The 26,737-nt window shown below is 42.8% G+C and overlaps 2 protein-coding genes across 2 annotated transcripts in view; both read right to left on the bottom strand.

Annotated features, from left to right (window-relative positions):
- The window catches only part of LOC140525687 (polyunsaturated fatty acid lipoxygenase ALOX15-like), a 56,022-nt gene that overhangs the window by 12,941 nt on the left and 16,344 nt on the right, over positions 1 to 26,737 (bottom strand). The window contains exon 2 of the mRNA XM_072641287.1: positions 4 to 159. Within this exon, the coding sequence (XP_072497388.1) occupies positions 4 to 138 (135 nt within the window). The 5' untranslated portion in view covers positions 139 to 159. The remainder of the gene's footprint in view (positions 1 to 3; positions 160 to 26,737) is intronic.
- Positions 16,382 to 26,737, bottom strand: part of PELP1 (proline, glutamate and leucine rich protein 1) — a 31,863-nt gene continuing 21,507 nt past the window's right edge. Inside the window, exons 6-17 of the mRNA XM_072641281.1 lie at positions 21,618 to 21,677; positions 21,010 to 21,160; positions 20,368 to 20,497; positions 20,016 to 20,103; positions 19,676 to 19,764; positions 19,476 to 19,592; positions 19,171 to 19,318; positions 18,826 to 18,985; positions 18,675 to 18,730; positions 18,271 to 18,477; positions 16,667 to 17,971; positions 16,382 to 16,540 (exon numbers count right to left, since the gene is read on the bottom strand). Of these exons, the coding sequence (XP_072497382.1) occupies positions 16,445 to 16,540; positions 16,667 to 17,971; positions 18,271 to 18,477; positions 18,675 to 18,730; positions 18,826 to 18,985; positions 19,171 to 19,318; positions 19,476 to 19,592; positions 19,676 to 19,764; positions 20,016 to 20,103; positions 20,368 to 20,497; positions 21,010 to 21,160; positions 21,618 to 21,677 (2,607 nt within the window). The 3' untranslated portion in view covers positions 16,382 to 16,444. The remainder of the gene's footprint in view (positions 16,541 to 16,666; positions 17,972 to 18,270; positions 18,478 to 18,674; positions 18,731 to 18,825; positions 18,986 to 19,170; positions 19,319 to 19,475; positions 19,593 to 19,675; positions 19,765 to 20,015; positions 20,104 to 20,367; positions 20,498 to 21,009; positions 21,161 to 21,617; positions 21,678 to 26,737) is intronic.

Genomic DNA, 26,737 nt, shown 5'->3' on the forward strand with positions numbered 1-26,737 from the left:
AACCTTTCCCCGACAGGGTCGCAGCCGCAGGTCCAGTGCCTCCTCCCCGAGCTCTCCGACTAGCCATAGCTTAACCTGGTTGTTGGACCCCGCGAAGACAGAACTCCCGGTTTCCACACCGACAAGATAGCGGCCCATAGCGTTCAAAGAGACGAGTCACTGTGGTGAAGGAGGGAGAGAGGCGGCTATTTAATAGGTGGAGACCCTGTTGGGCGGAGCCCGGAAGACCCTGCTGGACAAATGAGGGACCTCAACCCCAAAGTTCTCTGACCAAAAAAGTGTTGGCAGCTAAACCTTAGAGCGCGCGGCTCAGAGTCAAGCACCCAGTGCCTCGTCTCCACCTACATTGTTCCAACCTGGGTCCTGTTCCCTCGGCTCCCTCAATTACAATCTTTAACCCTTCAATCCTTCACCACCGCGGGCAGAAAGTGAATAGGAAAACAAAGTGAAGTGAAGAAAGGAGAGGTTGAAAGATTCTCGAGAGGAAAAGAAGAAAAAAGGGAGAAGGGGAAGAATAACGAGGAAGGGAAAGAAAATGGGGGAGAGATGGACAGGGGAAGAGATGTGGGACTAGAAAGAGATGAAGAGGAGAAGGAAAAAGCAAGGGCAAGAGAAGCAAAGGAGAGACATGAGGAAAAGGAGAGATGAGCAGAGAAATAGGGAAAGATAAAGGGAGACAAAAGGAGAGAGGGAAATGAAGAAGTGAGTGAAGGGGAACAGAGGAGAGAGAGAAAGGATTCTATAGGATCATAGATCTGGAGCGAGGAGAGACCTGAGAGGTCATCTAGCTCATTACTAAAGTCCCCAGGCCCAGGGACGTTAAAGAAAGGAAGATCAATCAATGAATAAACGTTTGAGCCCAGAACTAGGGATACAAAAAGAAACAATGAGGGGATCGAGAAGAGTCTTCGGGAAGGGGAGAGAAGTTGGGTAAAGACAGGGGGAAAGTTGCATATCTATTGTTATATCAATCAAAAATCAGTCTACGTGATTTGACAAGAACATTCCTTTTTCAAGTCTTGTTAAAAGTGCAATTTATTTTTCGAAAGTGATCTGTTTGGCTGGGAATTTTTACAGCTAGTGTCTCTGATAAAGGCTTCATTTCTAAAATATAAAGAGTCAAATGTACAAGAATACAAGTCATTCCCCAATTGACAAATGGTGAAAGGATATGAACAGGCAGTTTTCAGAGGAAGAAATTAAAGCTATCTATAGTCATGAAAAAACACTCTAAATCACTATTAATTAGAGATGCAAATCAAAACAATTCTGAGATACCACATCACACCTATCAGATTGGCTAACATGACAAAACAGGAAAATGATAAATGCTGGAGAAGATGTGGGAAAGTTGGAACACTAATTCATTGCTAGTGGAGTTGTGAGCTGATCCAGCCATTCTGGAGAGTAATTTGGAATTATGCCCAAAAAACTATAAAAATGTGCATGCCCTTTGACCCAGCAATATCACTTCTAAGGCTATATTCCAAAGGGATCATAAAAATGGGAAAAGGACCCACATGATCAAAAATATTTATAGCAGCTCTCTTTGCGGCGTCCAAGAACTGGAAATTGATGGGTTGTCCATCAATTGGGAAATGGCTGAAGAAGCTGTGATATATGAATGTAATGGAGTACTATTGTGCTATAAGAAATGATGAAGAGGCAGACTTCAGAAAAAGCTGGACTTATATGAACTGATGCTCAGTGAAGTGAGCAGAATTAGAACATTGTACACAGTAACAGCCACATTATGCAAAAACTGACTTTCATAGACCTAGACCTTCTCAGCAATGCAAGGACCTAAAACAATTCCAAAGGACTCATGATGGAAAATGCTATCCAAATCCAAAGAACTACAGAGTCTGAATGAGGTGAAGCAGACTATTTTCCTTTTTTTCTTTTGTTTTGTTTTTCTTTCTCATGGTTCCTCTCATTTGTTCTAATTCTTCTTTACAACATGACTAATGTGAAAATGTTTAATAGGAATGTATGTGTGGAGCCTATATCAGATTGTATGCTGTCTTGGGGAAGGGGGAGGGAAGGAAGGGAGAGAAAATTTAAAACTTATGGAAGTGAATGCTTAAAACCAAAAATAAATAAAATTTTAAAAATGATCTCTTTGGGGACACATGGTCATCATTTTTATCCAGTTCTTCATCAAATCTTGGTATTCTTTCACGATATCATTCACATTTGTTCCTTTCTACTGCCCACAGTTAGTTCTTGAGTCCACATCCTCTTCTATACTCACGACAAGTTTGCTGAAATAATTAGCTGTCTGCCTTCCAGTCTTCCTTCCTCTTTTCCAATTTCTAGGACAGCAGTCTTTTTAAAATATCATTTTTTGTTTATCAGATGGAAACTATTCTTTAGTTTTAAAGTCTCTTTATAATTCATGGTACCCTTGTTTCCCAGTCTTCTCCTCCCCCAAGCACACACACGCGCGCGCACATACACACACACACACACACACACACACACACACACACACACACACACCCCACTCTGTTTCAGTAATATAAGTCCTAGGATTGTTGTATCCTAAATGAAGAGTTAAAAAATTGATTATCATAACACAAACTGCCATATTACTCAATCATTAAAACTATTTCCCCTATGCCAAGGACAAGAGAATTCCAAGTGTAGAATTTAAGCTCTTCCCTTCTCCCCAATTCACACCTGAAAGATGGGTCCACAAGGGGTTCACTAGGAGGTTGGGTCCCCAGGTTCAAGGTACTCTGTGATTTCACACTCTGAAAACTATAGTGTATGATCCCCTAGCAGTGTTGTCACCATGAATAGTCAGTCAGAGGACACAGTTAGCTTAAAGTAAAAGCATTTACTAAAGTGGCCTTGTTAAGAACAGTAGCTATAAAATATAAAAATAGGGTGTACTCTCCCACAAAATACATAGTGTCTGTGGAAAAAGAGGGCACACACAGAGAAGTACATACTTAGGGAACATATCTGGCTGTGACCATTCATGCTTCAGCACCCTAGTGTCCTTCCACTTTTCATGGTGTCTTCATATTGTTCCCTCTAGGCAGAGAAACTACGCCAGACATGCCATTCTGCTAGGTTCCTTGGGCCTGCTCCCTTGGGAGCACTCTCTTCGACTGGACAAGTATCTCTGCTTGAAAACGCTGTGGTCAATGGTATAGGAAGGAGGAAGAGAAGAGAGAAATCTCTTCTCCCTTCCTCCCAAGGGTCAATGAGTGATTCCCTTTCAAAAACGAAGTTCTTCTTCGATAGCTGGCTCTCTTCTCAACTGCCAGAACTCAAACTCCTTGGACATATATGGATACACACACACCCACACACCCACAAAACCCATTTTTACCTCGCTCTGTGGCCTAAGGAAGTGTAGTTGAGCAGTGATGCTCCTAATAACTTGTGCAAAATCACTCTAGTGTTCCCTCCTTAGCATTCGCCTCTCTGGCTCTTCTTTGGGAAAGGAGGTTTACACTTCTTAATTATACTGGAGATAGAAGCCCATGATAATCATCTGGCTTTTAATCAAACTCTAACATTCACAGACATTTTCCTGAAAGAACCAATTACTTCAGGTAACTTTTTGACACTTTCAAGACCAGAATCATGGCAATAATAAAAACAAAAAGCAATATTTTCAGCCAAGCAATATATCTCTCCTCTCTAATCCTAGAAACTCAACTAAAAATTAAAAGACACAATAACCTTAGTAAAGTAACAGGATATAAAATACTCCCCCAATCATCAGTCTTTTTGTTCATTACCAAGAAAATTCAACACAGAGAAAAAGAAATTCCATTCAAAATCATTTTAAAAGTTTTAAAACTGGGAATCTACCTATAAATACACACATGGGAATTATATAAATAAAACTACAAAACATTCTTTGCAGAAACAAAGGACAACTAAAGTAATTGGAGAAGAATGAATGATTGTAATTGGGCTTTGCCACTAGAACAAAAAAATACAATACCGCCTAAATTAACTTACAGATTCAGATCAAACTGCCAAAGGATGACTTTACAGAACTAAACAAAATTATAAGAAAATATGTGTAAAGATCAAGAAAAGAAGATATACTGCATGGTAGAAATCATCAGAACGATTTGGTACTGGTTAAAAATTTAAATAGTTGATCAGCGGAACAGGTCAAGAACACAAAACTGAGAAGAAGACAGTAGCATGGTATTCAATAAACCCAAGGACACAAACTGTTGTGTTAAGGATTCATATCATTCTACAAAAACTGCTGGAAAAATCTGCAAAGCAGGGAAACTAGGTATAAATCGACATCTAAACCATTTGCTACAATAAGCACCCAAAAAATGACAAAGAGGATGATTTCAGAAAAACCTGAAAAGAATTACATGAACTCATGCAAAATGACATGAACAGAAACAGGAGAATGTTATACAGTAACAGCAATATTATATGATGAAGAACTGTGAATGACGTAACTATTCTCAGCAATGCAATTAGTTACTCAAGACAATCCCAAAAGACTAATGCTGAAGTATACTATCTACCTTCTCAGAAAAAACTGATGTTGTTTGAATACAGACTGAAGTATGCAATTTTCCACTTTCTTTCATTCAAATATTCTTGTACAGAGTGACCAGTCTGGAAATATTTTACATGATTGAACATGTATAACATATATCTGATTGCTTACATCTCAGGGAGGGTAAGGAAGGATAGAATTTGGAACTCAAAACTTAAAAAAACCCCAAATGTTAAAAAATTGTTTTTAATATATAATTGGGGAGAAAAGTAAAAAATATATGTATATGTGTACACACATGTGTACATATGTATATATTACATATGTGTATGTGTATCATATATGTACACAATGTGTGTATAAATAAAACTTCTGAACAATGCAACAATTATTCAGGACTTCACAAGGCTGATGATGAAGCATGCCTCCTCTCCTCTTGGTGTAGAGGTGATGAGGGGGAAGTCAACCAACAAAGTACAAATTTGTTTTCCTTGATTATATTTATGTATAAGGGAGGGCTTTCATTTGCTGTGGGACAGTTGGAAGGTGGAGTAGCAGGATATACTGATAGGGACTAAAAACAAAGCAAAAAGCATCAGCAAACTTTTAAAATACACAAAAGAAAGAAGTTCAGAAAGTAACAAAAATAAGGAAGGCAAAGTTGGTATCACTCTGTGAATATTAATAAGTATTTTTTAAAAATAAGCACACATAATGGAGTAACCATTTAATATAATCTTTTTCTGGCCTTCTCTTATAGGAAAATGTTCATGTTTGTTGATAGTTTTCTAATTCACAAGGAAAAATTTTTGTTAAAAAAATGAAAAGAAAACCAAAGGACAACAAGCAGAAGAAAATGGGAAATATTTGCAAAACTCATTATACTATTTTCTCCATCAAGGCTAATGGCTCCATTCCCTATTGGATCCCGAGAGGTAGCTAAGTGTTTAACTGGATAGAATAGTCAGGAAGACCTGAGTTCAGACACTTATTAGCTGGGTGACCCTGGGCAAATCTGTTTCCTCAGTTATAAAATACTACTACTAATAATAGCACCTTCTTCCAAGAGTTGTTGTGAGGATCAAATGGGATAAATGAGATGTAAAGCACTTAGTGCAGTGCCTGGTACACAGTGTGTGTTTCATAAATGCTTGTTCCTTTCCCCACCTCCCTCTTCCCCAACATCATAGTGCCAGATATGGACAAAGAAGGAAAAACAGTTGTACTGGACCAAATGTTCTGGGACTGATATACAAGGTAGCTAACTGGGGGGAAGATACCAAAGGTACAGAAAAAGTCTCAGGCCTTGTTAATACTAAAAATATGTGGTCAAAAGCATCATTCTCTATAGACCTACATGTTGACTCACCATCTATACACAATAAAGGGCATCTTCAACAAGGAAACAAAAATTTTTACCTCCTTACCATTTCACAATTAACCAAAAGATGTAGACTAGAAGAGCCTCCTTTTTTTTTATTATTTGTTGGTTATGAAAAAGCATTTGACTGGTTAGAACAAAACATGTTCTTGACATGCTCTTTTACAAGGTATCTCTCCATCCATGCATCAAAATTATTCAGAATTCATTGGACCAGGTAACCACGATAACAACCCTGTTATTTTATCAACCCTCAAATTGTTAATATCAGGTGAGGCATAAAAGAGGGAGATGTACGCTTACCAAAGGGGTTTGGCACTACAGTGGAAGGACACAATGAGGTATGTTTCCCTGGGCTTGGTGAGCTCTTTCAGATGTATGTATGTAGCTGAAGAATATTGCAAAGACTCCTAAAAGATATCCTTCAAAGGCATTTGCCTGACAATCCACACAGAGAAAAAAAAGTGGATGAGGAATGTCTGTTGCCCATATTACAACATGCATTTGGAATGGACAACCCATAGAGCCTGTCCTTCAGTACGTATAACTGAGACAGACAATATAGAGAGATGATAAATTGGGCCCAGGGTTGAATAAGTGGAAGATATAGACTAAATAATGGATTGCTTTGAGAAATTGCAAAGCTCTCTTAATGGCCTTAAGCTTCTCATAAAAGTCCATCCTTAAAAAAAAAAAATAACTTTCCACTAGTGTTGTTGATATGATAGCAAAGTACAGAATATAAAAGTGTTTGAAGAAATAAAAATATCACATGATGGGAGAGGAGCAGAGTGGATGTGAGTGGATGGCAACATATACATAGGACTAAAAAGAGCAGGTATAAAAGATGTAATCAAGGACTTGTATGATAGGAAAAGAAGATGGGATCTGGCAGATGGTAGACAGCCAGAGTGCTCCATCATGTCAGGGAAATGCAAGTACGGGTCCCATCATATGTTAGGTAGATCACTTTGGCCAATCTCTGGTAGGTGGCAGACAAAAGGAGCACAAGATAGACAGGGATGGATTGTGATCTGCTGATATTAGAGGATCTTTCATAGCTATGGCCTCCCTCTACACCTGGGCCTTGAACATATGGACTACAAATGTCCACTCTTCCTTCTGAAGGTCTATGTATTTGTCAGAGAATGTGCCCTGGCTTTATGTGGGAAATACTTTCTGACAACTCTTCTTACTACCTATTCAATACTTTCTTTTGAACTAATTGTGTACCCTGGCAAAGTAGAAAAACATGCAAATGGAAGAATGAGCAATGGTTCTCTGGATACTGACTCAAAGTACCTTGGCTGGCTTCCCAGTCAGTTGAGGAAGTCTATGTATGCATGCTTTAAGAGTGTAGGCGTGACAGCTCATTCTTGGAAGCTTAGTCCTGGATTTGAAGATGTTGAAGGGAAACTTCCTCCTTACTCCATAAAGAACAGGTGAGAGACTGGAAGTGGCCAGAGGACCCTGGGAGATAAGAACAAGTGGAAAACTGCTGGGGACCTATTCTCTCTCTCTTCAGGAGACTAAATTAGACTTTGTTTCTGCTCAGGATGTGCTCATTTAACTGAAAACCTCAAGGAACAGCTGAGCTGCCCTACATATGGGGAACATTTTAGTCACCTGGTGACCTTAGGTTGTGGCCACAGCTTTTGCTGCCCATGCCTCCTCAGGAACTGGGGAGAAGCTGACCAACCCTGCCCTTGTCCTGAGTGCAGAAGAACCTTTGACATGAGAGACATGGAGCACAACTATTTCCTAGGGAAGCTGACCAGAACAGCCAAAAACTTCAGACCCTAGTTATTGAAGCTGAGGAAGGAAAGTGTCATATATGAGAGACACCAAAACAAGCAAATCTTTGTTCTGTGAGGATGAACAGTCCCTCATCTGTGTATCTTGTTTCTTATTCTCAGAGCACAGCAGGCACGCAGTGTATGCAATAAAAAAGGCTTGCAAAGAATTCTAGAAACAAAATCCAAGAGACTTTGGATCTTTGCTGTAAAGAAATGGAGATAGTTCAGAATGTGCTGAATGAAGAGAGGGAGAAAGAGAAGATGTGGAAGGAAAGAGGGACAAGCTTAGAGGGAGAGAGGGGGAGATTTCCTGAATTGCTGGAGGAAGAAGAGGAGCTGTGCCTTCTCAGATTCACAAACTGAAAAGCTCAAGAGTATAGGAGAAACTGAGGCCAAACTCTCCCAGCATCATCAAAGACTAAGGGAGGAGATGACAGATCTAGAGCAAAAATGCCAGAAGCCTGATTTTCAGCTTCTGCAGGTAGTAGGAGCTACTTTGACCAGGTGAGTCACTATTGTATCATATTCCGGAGGCTGTTATAGCTCTATCAACCATTTTTCAAAGCACACTAATGTGGGAAATGCTAAAACACTTCAAAGTGGATATCACCTTGGATCCAAAAAGTGGTTGTCCCCATCTTAATGTGTCTGATGATCTGAAAACTGTTACACATGGACTCTACCAGTGGAATTATAGATTTGAAAATTGTGTCATCTGGGGTTTCACATCTGGCATTCACTACTGGGAAGAACATATTAGAGAAGGTAGTCTTTGGCCAGCTGGTGTATGCAAAAAGTCACTGAGTAGAAATAAGTTTTCTCTCTCCTGAGGATGTATTCCTTTTTTCATGGAATAGAAATATGTACACTGTTGTGACCACTCCTGCCTACCTAAAACAACAAATACATTTCCCTATGTAGGGATTTTGCTAGACTGTGATGAAGGGGCTGTTTCATTTTACGATGCCTTGCAGAAACACTTTATGTATGTTTCCCAGCTTTCCCTTTTCTGATTTGCTTAGACTCACTTTTATTCCTTATTCTGTAATAGAGGGTAAGGATAATGGAATTCCAATGACCTTCATGTCATGAAGTATTTATGCCTGAAAAAGTTTTTCTAGGAACTATTCCACATCTTCCCTAAGGAATAGATTCTGATCTGGTACTGTATACTTCATGTCAAAACATTTTGACTGGGTTATTGGTAGGAGATCAGATATCCATTATTCAAAGCCAATACTGATTTAGCAAAGGACTCTTTTCAGAAAAAAAAATCTATACTACAAAATGAGAGAACTCCATAGGATTTGTTCACAATCTGGTGGCATATTGGATTGAAACTCAATTTTTTTCACTGCAGAAATGATTATATTTTCACTACCTACTGCCCAGGGTGATTATTAAACTCAAAGAAGAAAAAGTATCAAAAGTGCTTTGTCAATGTAAAACTCAATACAAATCCAATGTTAATGATTGTTATTGCACAGCAATTTTCCAACGAGTCTGCAAACTTTCATAGACCTACAGTCATCCTTTCTAGCTTATTAAAAGTCGAAAATAAAAAATGAAAAAAAAAGTGTAGCCCTACTGCACCTAGGTGGGTTGATCTCCTGAAGGATAGGCCTGTGACACTGCATACATATAGGAAGTTGTTACTCCTGATTGGTGGAGAGACTTCTGGAAAAGGAGAGGTTGGGACTATGAATGGAGAACAGGAGGCCTCTAAAGTCACAGGCATGGGAGAAAAAGTCAGCACATCAACATGCACCTTCATTCCCAATGCCTAAAATCCTCAGGGACTCCTAGGAGCAGATTTCTAGGGTGAAATCATTCTCTTCACAACCGAGCTTTCATCTTACTCCTGGGTTGCAGAGACCAGTGTATTCTATTCCAAATCCGTAGCTTCTACGATTACTGTTTTACTTGCTTGCTTTGATAAATGTTTGCTTGTTCTTTGTGGTTATAATTTGTGTAATAAGTGTATGGTATATAGAGGAAGCCAAATTAGCAGAGATTAAGCTATTTCCCTCCAGTTCTGGGAGGAACTAATTCTCTTCCCCTTCTCCCTACTGCACCCCCAAATGCTCTCTCCCTCCTCCTCCTTAACCTTTATCTAGGGAATGCAGCTTTTATCCTGAACCCAAGCAAAACTATCATACCCTTTAACTGCAAATATCTGATAGGTGGTGGAAATGATTCCAGCCAGATTGCCCTGTTGAAGAGAGAGGGAATGGAGAGATTGCCCAGTCTCAGTCATTAACATCATACTGTCCACAAAGGTAGAAATCTAATCCACCAGAGAAGTGGGATGGGGCATTCCAGATTCACCTAAAAATCCCTGTTAAACAAGGGCACACCCAGGTCTATGGGACAAATGTTGTATAAGAGAAAGGAAAATTAGGAGAGAACAAGAGAAAAGAGGAAGGCAAGAGAGACTAGAGAGAGAATACAAAGAAGTGTTGTGTGACTAGGGGAGAACAAGGGAAAAGAGGAAGGCAAGAGAGACTAGAGAGAGAATACAAAGAAGTGTTGTGTGACAAGGAGAGAACAAAGAAGAGAGGGAGGGGAGACAGAGAAAAGTGAAAGGAGAAAACAAGATGAGAATTTCTCTCTAAGAAGCATAAGGCCTGGCTCCTAAGACTAGAATCATATGAGGCTCCACAACCTCTGTGGCAGAAAATAGAGGTGTGGGGTGGAAGACACAGGCACTCCATTCTGAGTGCCAAGAGAAGCTGACACATCTGAAACTCCAGAGTCCAGAGATCCTGAAGACTAGCCCTGGAATCAGGAAGAGGAATAAGTCTAGTTACTCAAAAGAATTAAGACTTTGGTCTGGGTCAATGGGCTGTTCCCCCACTGTCTTTTCCAATGCATAATGCACCTCTGTAGGTGTGTGTGCAAGAGACACTTTAAGAGGCTACACATACATACAATAGCCTAGGTTTGTCCAAAGATGACCATGAAGAGAGGACAGCACCTCTACTGGAAGGGGCTAACAAAAAACTGTGATCTCAGGAAGGGATAGCAAGTCTTATTTTCTCTGAAGGTCCCTTCCTTAATGCTGTTTTGTGGTGCTTTTCCCCTTTGTTCCTAGACAGTTTAGCATCTCTGTCATCCCTTTAATTAGACAGCAGAAACTTCAGGGCATAGACTGGATGGATCTCTGCTACGGGCATGGAAATAAAGGGCAAAAATGTGACCAAAAAAGAACCCTGCACCTTCAGCATACACGAATAGGCAATTATCCCAGTCTGAGGATATAGAGGAGCAAAAACATATTGGTTGTTAGATACGGTAAGGCCTTTTGCCTTAAGAGAGGAAACATGATCTGGTGGCCATAGTGGCTGACCTGGTGGTCAAGAAGACATAGGTTTAAATCCTGCCTCTGATACTTACTGGCTGTGTGACCTTGAGACGCTTTCCCAGGCAACTGTTTTCAGACTATAAAATGCTAGTCTGCATTAGCAGAATTTAGTCATCAAAAGTTCTCTAATGAAATCACAAGTCCAAACAAAAAACAAAATCCCAAAACACTAAGGTTTTTCTGGGGACAAAGAAAAAAAGGAAAAGTTGGGAATAGTTTCAAAGTCTGTAGTATCTGTGTTGGCTGGTAAAACGAGAAGATGACAGGAGATGAGGGTATAGCTGAAAATTTTGGAAAAAAAAGTTTGGGGTAGAGAAACTAGATTGAGAAAGCATACAAAAGCATTGGATTAGAAAGAGATAAGAAGGTCTTTAAAAAGGCTACTGTGAAAGACCAAAAGTCACAGAAACTCAGGGGAGCCTCCCTCAGAGTTGGGTCATGGGATATGGTCCAGAAATGGAGTGACTTGTGGAGGAAATTCTGTGGACAAAACCTAGGGAAGGAATCAACATGGCGCTTGGATACTTGAGAAGAGGGCAGTTTTTTATCTTTGGTAAGGTCCAGAAAAGTTTCAAAGGAAAAACTCTTGAGTTGGACTGGTATTGAAAAGAGTAATATACTAATAGACTAAATACTGAGACAGGACATAACTGTATGAGGCCAACCTGTGTGGGGAATTCATCTAGTTACAGTGAGGAAGAAGACTGAGACAGATGGTATGTGTGAGTATATCTCAGTTTGTTCTCTTGTGGAGAAATAAAGGGGTAACAGTGGATATCAGTAACCTCAGGGTCCAGTCTTTGGACAACAAATTCCTCAGCCTAGGGATCCCAGTTAAGCTCTTCTGTCTTCCCTGTCCCTACACAGTTCTCCAGTCTAGGAAGGAATTTCAGAAGCAGAGATAGCTGCCTGACTTAGTTGGTGGGAGTAGCTTGGGGTAAGACAATGAGGGGACTGAATTGAGGGCTTCAGCAGCCTAGAAATAACAACTTGTCACCTAGTTTGGGGCTGTTTTTTTGTGTTCTGTTTGTTTCTAAACTTGTCACTTCATCAGCACTGACAAAGGAAATTGTCTACCACGGCCTTTTAGAAAGTGGACCGGAATACTGAAAAATTGTGACTTTCCTAGGGTCACAAAGCCAATATGTTAAAGGTAGGACTTGAAGCCAAGTAGCAATGACTCTACATCAGTTCTCTAATCACCATGATATGTGGTCCCCTATAACACCTAGTTAGTAAGAATAATTAGTTAATATTGAGAGGTAATCAGGTGAGCTCCTTTTCTGCACTGCACTGTTCTCTACCTATCCATCTGCTTTCCAGGCAAGCTTAACCACCTGACTTTTAAAGGTGCCCTCAATTCTCTCTGTTTTCTCAGTGATCTAATTCTCTCCTTCAACTAGGAGTGAATTTGGAGCCATTTGTTCCAGGCAGAAAAATTCCTCACCTGTGAAACTAGGTAAAAGGTCTGTTATGAAGACCCTACAATTTGAACAAGTATTTTTCTTTTTCCTGGAAATCTGGGGTGAGGGGTGGAAGACCCATCTTAGGAGGTTCAAAAGCAGAAGATAACTGTCCTAAACAACAAAAAATATGTTATTAGGAACTCAAAATTTTTCTGAGGATGGAAGTATAAAGTTGGAATAGCTGGAGGCAGAAGTGGTGGGGATATCTGGAGATGCTTATAGATGCTGGACTGCCCTCGAATCTGGAGAGGGAACTGCAGACCTTCACAGCTATGCACTCTTAAGTTTGCTCTCTAGTTTCCCAGCAGGCTCAAGAACACACCCTCCCCATAGCAAAAAATAAAAAATAAAAAAATAAAATAAACCTCTCACTACAGGCTCTTTACATGTTCAAAAATTTTTATTATTGTAGCCTTTGGTGGGGAGAAGGTATGTAATGCTATACCTCTTAGGTGCACTGAGAGACAGCCCCTCTGCCACCACCTCATCCCCTCACTAATTCTCTTTTTCCATATCAAAAGTGGGCAGGCTCCAAGATATTCTCAGAAAATACTCAAATTGACAAAACTCTCTTATTGGTTTGGCCCTCATCCAGAAGTAAACCAGAAAATCTTTTTCAGTGGGCTAACTTCGATTCTCTCAATCTTGAACCAAGAGTTTATGGCCTTTGAGAAAATCATTGTCAGTGTCTGTAATTTATTATTAACAGTATAAAATACAGTAGAAACAGATAATATGTAATTTATTATTAACAGTATAAAATACAGCAGAAACAGATAAGCATTCAAATAAGAGTAATGTGGGGTTCACATCCTTCTTTCTGCCTTCCTACAACCTACTCTCAGTCAGCCTGGAAGGACTTTCTGAAGAAAAATAATCCAATTTTCATTCTGTTCTTAATGTTCTCAGTTCTGTGCTCTGGAAAAACAGGATAAAGGATCTGTTGACTGGTTTTAACTTTCTTCATTGCCACATTCATTGATTCAGCCTAGTCTTAAATCATTTACTTCTGCCCCACAACTCTCTTTTCTGCTCTCTTCTCCAGCTGGCATGCTCATTCATTTTATGCCTATATCTCAACTCCCCTATCTGTTGCCCCTAATCTGGGGTGGAAGTTTCTTCCTCAAGGTCAATGAAAAGCAAAAACAAACAACTGTCCAGTAGGTTAGTTTTATTGAGGAAGTAAGATGGTACAGAAGCAAAAAGCACCAGACTCTAGACAAGAAACAGCTTTGTTCTATGCAACCTCAGGCAAAAAACCTCACTTTTCTGGGCCTTAATTTCCTTTTCCATAAAATACTCAAGCTGAACTAGATAGTCCATTTCTGAAGTCCCTTCTAGCTCTATTCTGAGACTCAATGATATGAAAAGATAAGACACTGGGCCTGTGCTATAAGTGCCAACATAAGAGGCACAGGCAGGAAGTACAAGACCCAAGAAAGATGGATTGCTGTGGACTGGAAGGATCAGGTGAGGTTACATGATACATGTGAGAACTGAGGAGGGTCTTCAGAGACACAGTACTGTGTAAGCAGAGGGAAGGTAGAGTGAGTGCTAAGCTAAGGCTTGCAGTCAGGTATGTTTGGGGTAGACAGCCTAGTCCAGTTAAAGTCTACAAGGTAATCTCATGCTACCCTGCTGTACAACCTAGAGAGACAAAGGCTGTATGACAGTCCAGACTCAGTTGTTAATCTGTAAAATCTTTAGCAGATTGTTCGAGTGTTCGAATTTATTTTAACATTTTTACCCAAATGATGAGATACATGGCTACTAATCAAATTTGTAGATGATGAAATCTGGGAGGGATACTTAGCACATTAGATAAGGAAGTCAGGATTTTAAAAACTTAAATCTAGCCAGAACAATGGTGCCAAATACAATAAGATAAAATTTAATAGGGGACAAATGTAAAGTTCTCTACTTAGGTCTGAAAAAAACCCAACCCTCAACTGGTTAAGAAAAGGGTTCATGTGAAAAAGACCTTTTCAGAAAATTCATGAGATGACAGTGTGGCAAAGCAAATACACATACACAACCATTACACAATTCAATACATACTTGGCCCATGTGAAAAGCACACACCCAGATGAGGTTCTTTTCCTTTCTTTACTAAGCACCATATTTTAGGGATACTAACAAAATAAGAGTCAGTGACACTTGAGAATCAGTCAAAACTGAGAATATTTAATCTGGAAATAGGAAGATTTAGGCAAGGACCTGATAGAACCAGATTCCTGCTGTGCTATAGGACTAGAAACAATGGTTGGATGTTGTATTCAACCAAATAGAAGGAAATTTGAAATTAGTGGTCCCAGGATCCCAGATCTGGAGTTAGAAGCCCTTCCCCTCCACCCATCTCTGCACTCCCACCCTGGTCATTTAGTCTAGCTTTCTCATTTGAAATATTAATTAACTGAGGCCCAGAGAAATAAAGTGACTTTCCCATGTACACAGTATTAGTTTTTGAAGCTAACTAGGACCTGACCTCTGGTTTCCCAACTCTAAGCTGAGTACTCTTTGCAACACACTACACTGCTTCTGAACAACTCCTGGGCAACCACCTGACACTCAGCTTCTACAGAACCTGAGATACAGACACATGCACACAAAGGGACAGACCCCAGTAGGTCTGGAAGAAAAGCTGTTAAAAGGTACCAGATTTGCTGCCAGGGCAAAGCTAGTAAGTGGGTGGGGAAGATCATTTAGTCACAGTTTATTAAATCTGGGTTAGGAGAGACTTTAGAAACAATCTAGCCCAATTCTCTCACTAAGATGATAAGAAATAAAGTGCCTTATCCAAGGTTGTACAACTAGTCAAAGTAAAAGCCGGAACTAGAATCCAAGTCTCCAAATTCACAGGCGATTGCTAGACTTTCTGCCTGGAGAGGAAATCCAGAGTATCAAGGACTATCAGCAGCCTTGAGGAAATGAACAGCATTTGTCCAGCTGCAAAGCAGCTGAGAGTTGAGGTCACACCCATTCTTCAGAATACTTTCAAAGATCCCAAAATTCCAATACCTCTCACTCATTCCTTTCATGCCTTATAACTTTCAATTGGCATCCCCTTTCAGCCTTTCTTGTTCCAAATGAAGAGTTCTTCCTCTAAGTCTATCCCCTAAATGGAAATCCAGTTGGGGACATAACATTGCCTCAAAGGAGTACTGCCTTAAGAGTTGAGGATCTGGGTTCAAGTCTTGGCTCTGCCACCTACTTGTGTAACCTTGGCTCAATCACCTTACTACTCTTGATTCTGCTTCCTAATAACCCTGGGGGGCTGAACCACATCATTCCCAAGGTCTCCAGCAGTGTTAACACTCTATGGATAACCCAACTATTTGCAACCATTTTAGTTGAAATATCACCTCCCCTACCAGACCACACAAAGTTCTTTAAGTATAGAAGACCCCTCTTTACATCCAGATGAAGGTCTGTGTATTAGGTGTGGTACATTCCTAGTTTCTCTGTGGGACCTTCTCCTCTACATCATTTCTCTTCTAGGTCTCACTTTTCATTCCTGAAAAATGGAAACAACAATACTTGACACCCACCCCCTCAACCTAATTACCTGAGGCAATACTGTGGTTCTATTATTATTGTTATGGGTGTTAAAACAATGACTGAATTCTGAAAGCACTCTAAAAATGTTGATATGGTCAATCAGAACCCAGGACGACTGCTGATGGAAAAGAAAAGATGAGACTGCTGGGCTTTGGTCTCCGCAGAGATGGTTAGAGGTTGGAAAGAAGAGGGAAAGAGATAAAGGAGAGATGAGTGCAGAGGGAGAGAGCAGGCCAATATCTCCTCCCATCAGGTCTGAGATAGCTTCTAAGACAAAATGTTTGGGGTGCAGCAGGCAAAAGCAGAAGCAGAGACTGTGGCTGATATACAGATAATGATTTTATTGAAGTTGAAGACCTGGGCGGTGTGAGTGTGGAGGGGGTGCTAGGAGTCAGGCTCAGGTGGGGGTGTTGGCTTCTCTTCATCAGGGGGGCAGTCAATGAAATCGGCCAGCATAGCAGCTGTGTCATCCTGTTCCTTCTGGAGAGGTAGAAAGCCACAGACAAAAGGGAAGTACAGATGAGGTTGGAAGCTGCAATTGGCCTGTGAAGCAGCCTCCCCCTCCTCCGCCCGCCAGCACCCCCCTCCTGTCCACGTCCCTCTTACCTCCCCCACGGGGGCCGCTTCGGTCTCTGTTGCTGGCGCCTCAGCAGCCTTGGCTGGGGGGGGCTCCTGATGGCCCCTCCCGTCAGTCCCCTCCCCACCTGAAGCAGGGGGCTCATTTCCAGCCCGCTCTTCAGCAGGGGGTGCTTCTGGCCCAGCCGTTCTAGCTTCTTCCTCCCTTTCCCCTTGAGGGCATGAAGCCTCAGGGCCCTGGGGAGCCGCCCCATCAGCCTCCTTCTCATCCTCAGCACTGGGTTCTTCTACTTCCATCAGGAGGCCCGGCTCTGGCTCCTCCTTAGGGGGCTCAGAGGGAGGGGGAGGGGGAGAGGAGCCTGGGGGAGGGGCTCCCCTGTCCTCCACCTCACCCTCTGCTGCCTCAAAGTCTACCTCCTCTAGCTCTTCCTCTTCTTCTTCCTCCTCCTCCTCTTCCTCCTCTTCCTCCAGCTCTCCTTCCTCTTCTTCCTCAAACTCCTCTTCAAATTCTTCCTCCTCTTCTTCTTCCTCTTCAAAATATTCCTCTTCCTCATCCTCCTCCTCCTCATCTTCTGGGAAGTCCTCCTCCTCTTCCTCTTCCTCTTCCTCCTCCTCCTCCTCTTCCTCATCACTGCTGTTGATGTTGATAACTGTCAGGTCTTCTTCCAGTGGAGGGGGCCCTCCCCCAGGCGTCCCTTCGGCCACCAGCTGGGGTGGGGGGAGGGGTCCAGGCCCTGGTGGAGGTGGGAGGGGGCCTGGAGCAGGGGGCAGCTCCTCAGGCTCTTCTTTGGGTGGCAGAGGTGGGGAGGCGGGGGTAGCAACAACAGGTGGTGCTGGGGGTGGTGTGCCACCCTGGGGTGGCGCAGGGGGCAGGGGCAGTAACCCCTCTGGCACAATCACCACACTGTCATCTGAGTCACTCTCCAGAGAAATCTCCACATCCGATGTCTCCTCCTTCTCATAATGAACAAATGCTGGTCGGGGAGGCCTCCCTCCAAAGGCCTCATCTGGAGGCTGGGAGGGTGGGGATGTCCCAGCAGGGGCTGGGGCAGAATCCTCACTAAGGGCTGCCCGATGGTTTTCAGGGCCAGGGAGAAGTCGAGGGGGTACAGACACCAAGCCTGGGACAGGGAGGCCCAGGTGGTTAGCTGTGGCAGAGACTGGGGGCCGAGGGCCAGGGGGATGGAAAGGTGGGGCCCGGAAGGGAGAAGGGGGCTCAGGCTGAGTTGAGGGAGCAGTTGGGGGGCTGGAGGGACCTGGGGACTGGAGAGGAGGGACTCGGGGGTGGGCCAAGGCAGCACAGGTCACTAGTGCCTCAGAGCAGAAGGAAGAGACCTGGAGGAGGGAGAAGAGAGAACACGGGACTATTAGCACCAGGGGAGAGAAGACGAGAAGGGCAGAGAAGAATCTGAGAGGAGCCAAGTCAGGAAGGGACTGAACAAGGCAGAAGGGAGAAAAACAGGAGCTGAGCTCCAGGGCAAGGGAAGACCTGGGATGTAACACAGTGATAGGGAAAAGAGCTAGGACTGTCCACTGATAGACTGGGGTTTGCCCAAGATAGTCAGAAACCTTAGGTCAGAGGCTAAGACAAGGGAGTATCTCCCAGAGAAGTGAGGGCATTCAGAGGTAGGTACCTCAAGGTTCTCCTCACGCTGGCCAAGGGAGAAGGCTTGCAGGGCACAGGTGAGGGGGGGAGGGCATTGTGGTGCTGGTGCCAGCAATAGAGCAAGGAGCAGGCGGTAGAGCTCTCGGCGACATCGGGCACTGGTATAGGGAGAACCTCCAGGAATCTCACCCTGTTGGGTACCCATCACCATGGGCAATGTCAGCTCATGGAGTCGCTGGGGGAGTCAAAAAGAGAGGTCACACACTAAGCGACAACCCCCCACTCCCTCTCCTCCCTCGATTCTACCACCAAAGACAACATATTGTAGGGGGAGGAAGGGAAGAAAAGGCCAGTCACTCTAGTCACCAACATGCCAGGCTTCACCCCTTCACCCTCCACCCCAAATCCAAGATCCCGATGCAGGGGACCAACTCTGTGAGTCTCTTCCTTGATGAGGGGCCCGCACATGAGGATGGTCCGGCTCAAACCTGGGAGGATGGGAAGGGGTTCACATGAGTGAGGGTCACTGGACTGACTCCCCCAAATTAAGCAAACATTTCTCATTGCTGTCAAGGAGCCTCACCTCTCAGGGCAGTGGTACAGACATCGCTGTTGGCATTGCTATCCCCCTTTCTGTGCATGGGTGGGACCACAGCTTCCCCTGAGTCCAACTTTAGTTTCTTGGGGGCACTAGGCTTCCCAGACTGCAATCCTCCATCTTGGGTAACTCGGGGACCACGAAGCTTGGGGATGGAGGTGGATGTTGGGGGGAGGGCAGGAAGAGTATTATTAGTGGGTAATTTGGAAGTATGATAAATAAAAAAGGAGAAAGGTAGCAGGGTGAGTGAGGAAGGAAAGGAATAAAGGAGGCAGAGTCAGGTTGGAAGTGTATTTGGGAGAGACTGAGGTTGAAAACTCCAGGCCTCACCTTGAGGGCATCAGCAGGTGGGAAGATGTCACTAAGCAGGTGAGTGAGCAGAGCCTCAGACTGAGCTCCCCCCTGGAGTACCCCAGCCCCAGCCCCACAGGTCTGTACCCACAGTTCCAGCACTGAGTACACCTTCGCCCGAACTGCACTGGGAGACAAAGGGACAGAGTTATGGGTGTGAAAGCAGTCTTTTCTCTCCACTCCTCTCTCAGAACCCACCTCTCACACAATCCTCTCAGTTGATTTCTTCCTATAACCCTTCTATGCTTCCCAATGCTGCTACAACATTCCTCGAGCTTCATTACCTATAAGGTCTCTCCTGGCCTGGGGGAAGGGGGTCTCGCCCAGCACTCCAGGTGTTAAGGACCTGGGGAAGCAGGCGGCAGATAAGTCCCCCAAATCGAACAAGTCGACTCCCACACCTGGAAGAGTGAGGGGAGAATATGAATACTTGAGATCACTTCCCAACTCCCTCAACAACTCCCCCTTCCCCAATCACACTCACGAAAGGATAAGGGCAGAGAGCAGATCCAGGGCCTCCAGGTGGATAGAGGGCAACAGCAGTAGCCTTAAAGGACCATCCCCCAGCCAGCTCTGGTCAGGAGAGAAATCAGTATGTTCATGATGCAAGGGCAGGCTGGGAATAGGGTAGAGGGGTGAAAGGCAAGGAAGGTAAGGAGGCAATGAAGAAAGGAAGTGAGGAAAAGTGAAAAGGTATAGGCATTTTTGGAGAGGAAGCCAGAAGAGTAAAAAGAGCTGTGATTCTTAGGGAGTCAAGGGATCCTAGGGCAGGTAAGGACAGCACAGGTAATCTATGAAGATATGGGTGGTAGTTCTTCACTTACAATATTCTTGCCACTAACACTGAGGGTCCGGCAGATAATGTCCAGTATGTCCTGCACTGGCACAGACACTGGTGCCCCAAATTCTGAGCTGTAAGTGGAGGCAGGGACAACATGCTATCAGGCCTGGGCCCTCCAAGGGACCAGCCCTTTTTACCCTGGTCCTTTCATTGCTTCCCTGAGGCCCAGCCCAGTATCATTTCTTGCCTTCCACAACCCAGCAAGAGCTGAATCCTAATCCCTCGTGACTCCACCTCTCACTCTGTCTCTTTCCAGGCCCTCCCTCTTCAACATTTATCATTTTCCCACCCCCCAATTCCCACCTCCCCATACCATGTCATTCCCTTTCTCACACCTGAGCATGAGACCCAGACATCGGGCCAGCCCTGAAAACCTTTGTCGAAGCTGGAGAAGACCATGAACATCATTATCTGCAGGGGGTGGCAGCAGCAGCTCCACTCCAGGACCTTCATATTGTATCGGGGCTGGATACACATACACACACACACACACACACACACACACACACACGCACGCACGCACGCGCACACACACACACACACACACACACACACACAAAATGAAAGCCAATAAACTTCCTGTCTTTAGTCATCCCCTTGCCAAATTGTGCCACTCTTCCCAAAATTCAAATTCAAGATATCTTCCCAGATTAACTCTGCCCTGCTCAGGTAAAGTACCCTTATAGTCATGCCTAAAGTAGACATGCTTTTCATCTCCACAGGTCCTGTTCTGTTTCATCAAAAGGAGAGCTTCTCAAGCTTTCTCGGATCCCCACCTCTATCTTTGCCTTATTTAGCATAAGGGGTGTTTTTCCCACAGGAGTCAAGAGATAATCAATGAATTAATGATCCCTTGCCAGTCATCCCTCAACCCCCAACCACGACATTCTGGCAACAATCTCCCTCCCCACCCTTCCCAAGGATCACAGCAATCAACCCCACCATTCTCCCAGCCACTAATCCTGACCCAACCATACCAGTCTCAGCACCCTCGTAGAGGGCCCCCAAAAGGCCATGTAGTGAGGCCAGTAGACAATGTAACTCTTGTTCCCAGCTCTCTGTGTGCTTCAGGCCCTGGGAGAAGCCAGCCCCCAGGGCAGGTAACCTCGCGTAACACTCACACGCCAACTATAGTAGGGAGGAGAGTCAGGAACTGGGTCACCCAAGGGAATCACTCTGTGATCCTCCCCAAGTACCAGTGAGAAACATGGAATGGGGGTAGGGGATGGTGGTGGAAAATCGATTCTAAACCTGAGGGAAACAAAGGAAGAAAGGAAGACCAAGACACAATGAGCTCAGAAGAAGACACACAGAAATAGGGGAAGAGACAAGGAAGTAGGTAAAGGTGTCTATGTGGGTTGGGTAGGAAAGAAAGACAAATCTTAGACTAGAATCAGCCAGAGGCAAGAGAAAAATGTAGGGGGAGGACTATACGGGCAAAGATACAGAATCATCCCAATACTAGGGACCTTGTATTCTATATGACTGCCACAGTTAAATGCAGGGAGATCTAGCCTTTCCTGCATTCTTCCCCACCCTACCCTTTCCAGTCTCCATTACTATGTCCTCCCCACAACCCTTTTACCTGCTGGAGTTGAGGGCTCAAGGCTTCAACTCTGGATAGGAAAAAGGAGGCCAGTTTGCCCTAGAGGGAAAGGGAATTATTGAGAAAGATGAAGGAACTCCTTCCCCCAATCCCCCCAACAATCCTTATCATCTTAATTAGTATTTACCAAAAAGAGGAAATGAGGAACATTCAGGGATCTCATACTGCCTTGATGGCAACAAATGAACTCCTGGCTTATCTACTGTGGATCACCAAGACTGCAGCTCTAGTGAAAAGTGCGAATAGCACAGGAAGCACCTTTTCTATTTTCTCTAAAATCAAATTTGTCTCCACTCATCCTCTTCTTTCCTCTCCTGACATTTTTCTAGACAGAAGCCAATCCCTTAATTAGGTTTTAAAGGATGGGTAGAATTCAGATGATGGGGGGAAGAAGCAAAGAAGGTGGCAACTCAGGCAAGGGACCAGCTAGCGGGAGGCACAGTTATGGCAACATTGACAGACAAGGGATGTTTCAGAGAAAAATGAGGAGACTTGTTTGGGCATTAGGAAAAATGATGGGAAAGGCAGTGAATGCCCTCAGTATAGACTGTCTTCTGCAACATGCCCAAAGCCAGACTATCTTCCCTCCTGAACATGTCCTTGTCTCCAAAATTTCCCTATTTGTGTGGAGGATATCACCAGTCATGTTCAAAACAAACAATCCCTAAGCCTGGATGACCCAATTCTGCTTCTCTCTCCACCTGCATGGCGACCATTCTATCACCTCCTGCCTGAACTTATGATAAGTTTTCATCTCTCTCCTCTGCAAATCAACCTCCACCCCCTGCAGAAAGAATCTTCTTAAGGCATAGGTCTGAACATATCTCTCAAAGGCAGTGAGTGGGCCAGCGGATAGACTGCTGGGTCTGGTGTCCGGAAGACCTGAGGTCAACAGACACTCACTTGCTTCATGACTCTGGACAAGTTGCTTAATCTCTATTTACCTCACCTTCCTCAACTGTAAAATGGAGATGATAAGATCACCTATCTTGCACAACTGTTGTGAGGATCAAATGATGTATTTGTAAAAAGCATCCTGCATATTGCCTAGTATACAATAAGTGCTATATAAATGGTTATTCCTTCATTCTCCTCCATTATCAAAACCCTTTGATGGCATCCCATTGCTTCTAGGATACACCACAAATTTCTCAGTTTGGAAGCCTTTCCATGACCTGATTCATCATTTCATTACTCCCTTTTATGCATTCTGGGTTCTAGACAAACTGGACTAAACATTTCCAAATCCCACCTCCTACTTCTGGGTACTTGTACAGGCCATCTCCCATGCCTACAATGTGCCTCTATCTTTGGGCCTCAAAATCCCTGACTCTCTTCAAGAGTCAGCTCAAGGTACATCTTCCTCCACGAAGCCATGCTGATCCTCTATGGTTCTGATGCTCTCTCCCTCTTCAAATTACTTGAAGGCTAATTACCTGTGTACGTTTCAGACAGAACAGTCACCAGAATCCCAGAATCACAAAAAATGGAAAGAACCTCAAATGACATTTATTTCAACTTAAACCTGACCAGAAATCTCTTCAATATCCCTGACAAGCTTTCACTCAAAGACCTCCAAGTGACAGGGAACACATGAGCTCCTGGGCAACCCATTCCACTTCTAGACAGTTATTTTTAAAAAGCTTTTCCTTATGATAGTGTTCATAGTTACTATATGACAATGAATGAACAATTTTAACATCTTTATTATCTAGACTTAGAGAGAACAAGAAATAGAAAGTAGATAGAAAGCCCAGAAATCACTTTAGTTTTGATTCCAAAAGCATTTCTATGCTTGACATAGATGTCACTCAGAACTCATACCCAATAACAAACTGAAATTCTAGTTTTCCCAATATTATCATTTCTCAGATAGTTGCAAAGGTCTGCATTCATCAAAGCTGGATTCCTGAGCAAAGTTATGGTTTAACCCTCCCTTGCAACAGAAGAAGCCAATAATTTGACAAGCCTTCACCAAAAGCCAAAACAGCCTCCTCCCAATTTCTGAGGAACTGTTTTAATGCTTTAGCAATAAAGAGTAGGCGGGTCAAGTAAACCACAGGGATAGAATACGCCCTACAATGCTGGATAATCTTTCCTTCAGAGAATCACTAGGGGTAAAGTCTGCATGGCCCTGAGGGTTCTTCGGCAAATCAGAGGAAAAAAGAGCTCTCATTTTTCATAAAAAGTCCAAATGTGCAAAAATTCTGAGAAATTCAAGCCCTTGAGAAAATTGCAAAAACAAACTTTCATCTTGGGCATATGCAATCAAGGGGCCAAGTAGACACAGCAAGGGACCGCCTACAAACTCAGATACTAGAACTACGAAGTTCCTCAGAACAATTACAGTTTTATTGGAAAAAAAAAAGCAGGCCATGATTTCCTTAAGAAAGGTGGCATATATTAGCAGGCGAAGTGCCTCCCACCCCTCATCGGAATATTTAATCAAAAGCTGACTTGTATGCGCAAATCTCATTAATCCAGATCACCCTTTATTTCACAACCTGATTTAAAAATGCAAACTCAAAGAATGTTAGAGCTTGAAAGGGACCTTAAACATCAATCTCCCTCATTCAGAGATGAAGAAACTGCAATCTAAAAAAGGAAAATGATTTGAGTTGGCGACAGGGTCTAGACTCCAAGCCCACAGCACTTCACTCTATCTTAATGGAGGACATAGGGGTCAGGACATACCAAATGACAAATAAAACTTTGACTACTTTGGATGCTAAGAAAAAAGTTTAGAAGCCTGAGGAAAAAACTGAGTTGCTCCAGCATGTACCTCCTCCATATACAATATAGGAAAGTTTGGCTGCTTTTCTTGACTTTGCTCCTGTTATAAGAGATCCAGGGCTATGATTATCCAGTCCAAGTGTGCAGGGTAAAGGGGCAGTAAAACATAGTAGGCTTGTAGATATGTGTGGTGGCTCTGTAGTCCAAGATATAGGAAACAATTGGTTAAAATGCTTTTTGCAAATCTTTTCTAGTTTCCTTCTGTTGTCCTCATTCTACTCTGAATGCTCTTTGTGGTTCTTTAGCCATTTCACAGTTGAGTCTGACTCTTCTCAACCCCATCTGGGGTTTTCTTAGCAAAGATACTGGAGTAGTTTTCTATTTTCTTCTTCAAGTCATTTTACAGATGAAGCAAATGGCTAAGTGACTTGGCCACATCACACAGCTAGTAAGTATCTGAGGTTGGATTTGAACTCCGGAAGAAGAATCTTTCGGACTCTATCCACTCCCTCTTAATGCTCTTAGGATGACTTTAAACTTGATTTTACCCTCTACTGCTTCTCTTTGCTTTATGAAATGATACTGACCATGAAGGTGTTTACAGTATCTTCTAAGATGCTGAACATTCTTAGTCTCTTTGTTGTGCCAATTAATTTACATTGATTAAATTCCTGGATAAAATTATTGTAATCAGTGTTAATGTCATTTCTGAAGTCCACTTCCAATATTTTCAGTCACTTAATAGTTCTGGATTAAACTGCTTCAACTATTTCTTATTCTTTTTTTAAAAAACTGATTCTAGCATGCAGAATAGCAAGAGATTTGGGTGCCAAAGGCAATAACACCAAGTTAAATATAAACTGATTTGTAAAATCTTATGAAGGATGATGAACAAAAGGAACTATCTCATAAAACAAAGAGGTACCTGAGGCAAAAGCAGTCTAAAAAAAAAATCTTATAAGATACAACCAAACAAAAATCTTTGTAAAGAAAGAAATATTCTGAATTACACTAAATTTTTCAAGGAATATCATTTTAGTCTGAAATATCTGCTACTGGGAGTGTTGTCTGAGTTCTGCCTTCTTTGCCTTAATGAATATTTAAGATTCATTTACCATTTGCCTCCCCACCCCTCCAAGAAAGGTTCATGGTGAAAACATCTCATTTCTTAAAATTTCCTTAAAGACCAAAACAGCTAATTTTTGTAACTTTTGCCACAATTTTAAAAGCTAACATTTTTAGGGAGGAAAGGTTCTTAATCAAATAAATTATAACATTTGCTAAATTAATTTGCTAAGAGATCTTTTCATCACTGTGCCAAGTAAACTTCAACCTACTCCATGGGAAGCAACTGTCATTAAATGTCAGTAAATAAGCATTTATTAAGCATTTGCTATATGCCAGGGAGAGGATACAAAGGAATGGCCAAAAAATCAACAAAATTCCCCACCAGTTTTCACAGAGCTAGTATCCTAAGAGATCAGACACACACACATACACACACACACACACACACCCGTTGTAAAGGGCCTTACATGTCAAGTGTTGTCAATTATGTCTGATTCTTCATGACCCTGTGGATCATAGCACACCAATGCTATCCATGGGGTTTTCTTGGCAAAGATAGTGGAATGGGTGGCTATTTCCTTTGACAGTGGATTAAAGCAAACTGAGGTTAAGTGACTTGCCCAGAGTTACAGTTAGTTACAGTTAGCAAGTGTCTGAGACTAGATGTGAACTCAGATCTTCCTGAGTCCAGGTGCCTGAACCATCTAGACTCCTCTAACTGCCAAATGGAAAATTTTATTTTTGATCCTGGAGCTAACAAGGAACCACTCAAGTTTACTGATGGGAGGTGAAGGGGGAAGAGAGTGCAGGTAGGACAGAAAAAAGGACATAAGCAGAACTGTGCTTTAGGAAAATGATTTTGGTAGCTGAGTGAAAGTTATATTAAAGTGGTGAAGGAGACTTCAATCAAACTGACCAATGAGACACTATTCCTGAAGCCCAGGGGACAAGTGATGAAAGCCTGTACCATGGCAATGGCTATGAGTGAAGCAAAGAGGATGTATACACGAGATTCCGTGAAGATGAAAACAAGATTGGACAAGAGACTAGAGACATGGTGTGAATGAGAGTGATGATGAAACTGAGGTTTCAAGGCTGAGTGACTGGGAGGATGGTGGTCCCTTCAACAGCAACAGGAGAGTTAGGAGTGGAGGACTGGGGGGGAAATATAATGAAGTCTATGTTTTTGTCCAAAAAGCAATCGATAATTTCCCCAATTCTCCCCTCCTAACTGGACAGAGTTAAGAAGTGAATGAGAAAAGAGGATGTGGAGGCATCTGAATTCTCATTGTTTAAAA

The sequence above is a fragment of the Notamacropus eugenii genome, chromosome 2 (assembly GCF_028372415.1).
Source record: "Notamacropus eugenii isolate mMacEug1 chromosome 2, mMacEug1.pri_v2, whole genome shotgun sequence".
Lineage (NCBI taxonomy): Eukaryota > Metazoa > Chordata > Mammalia > Diprotodontia > Macropodidae > Notamacropus > Notamacropus eugenii.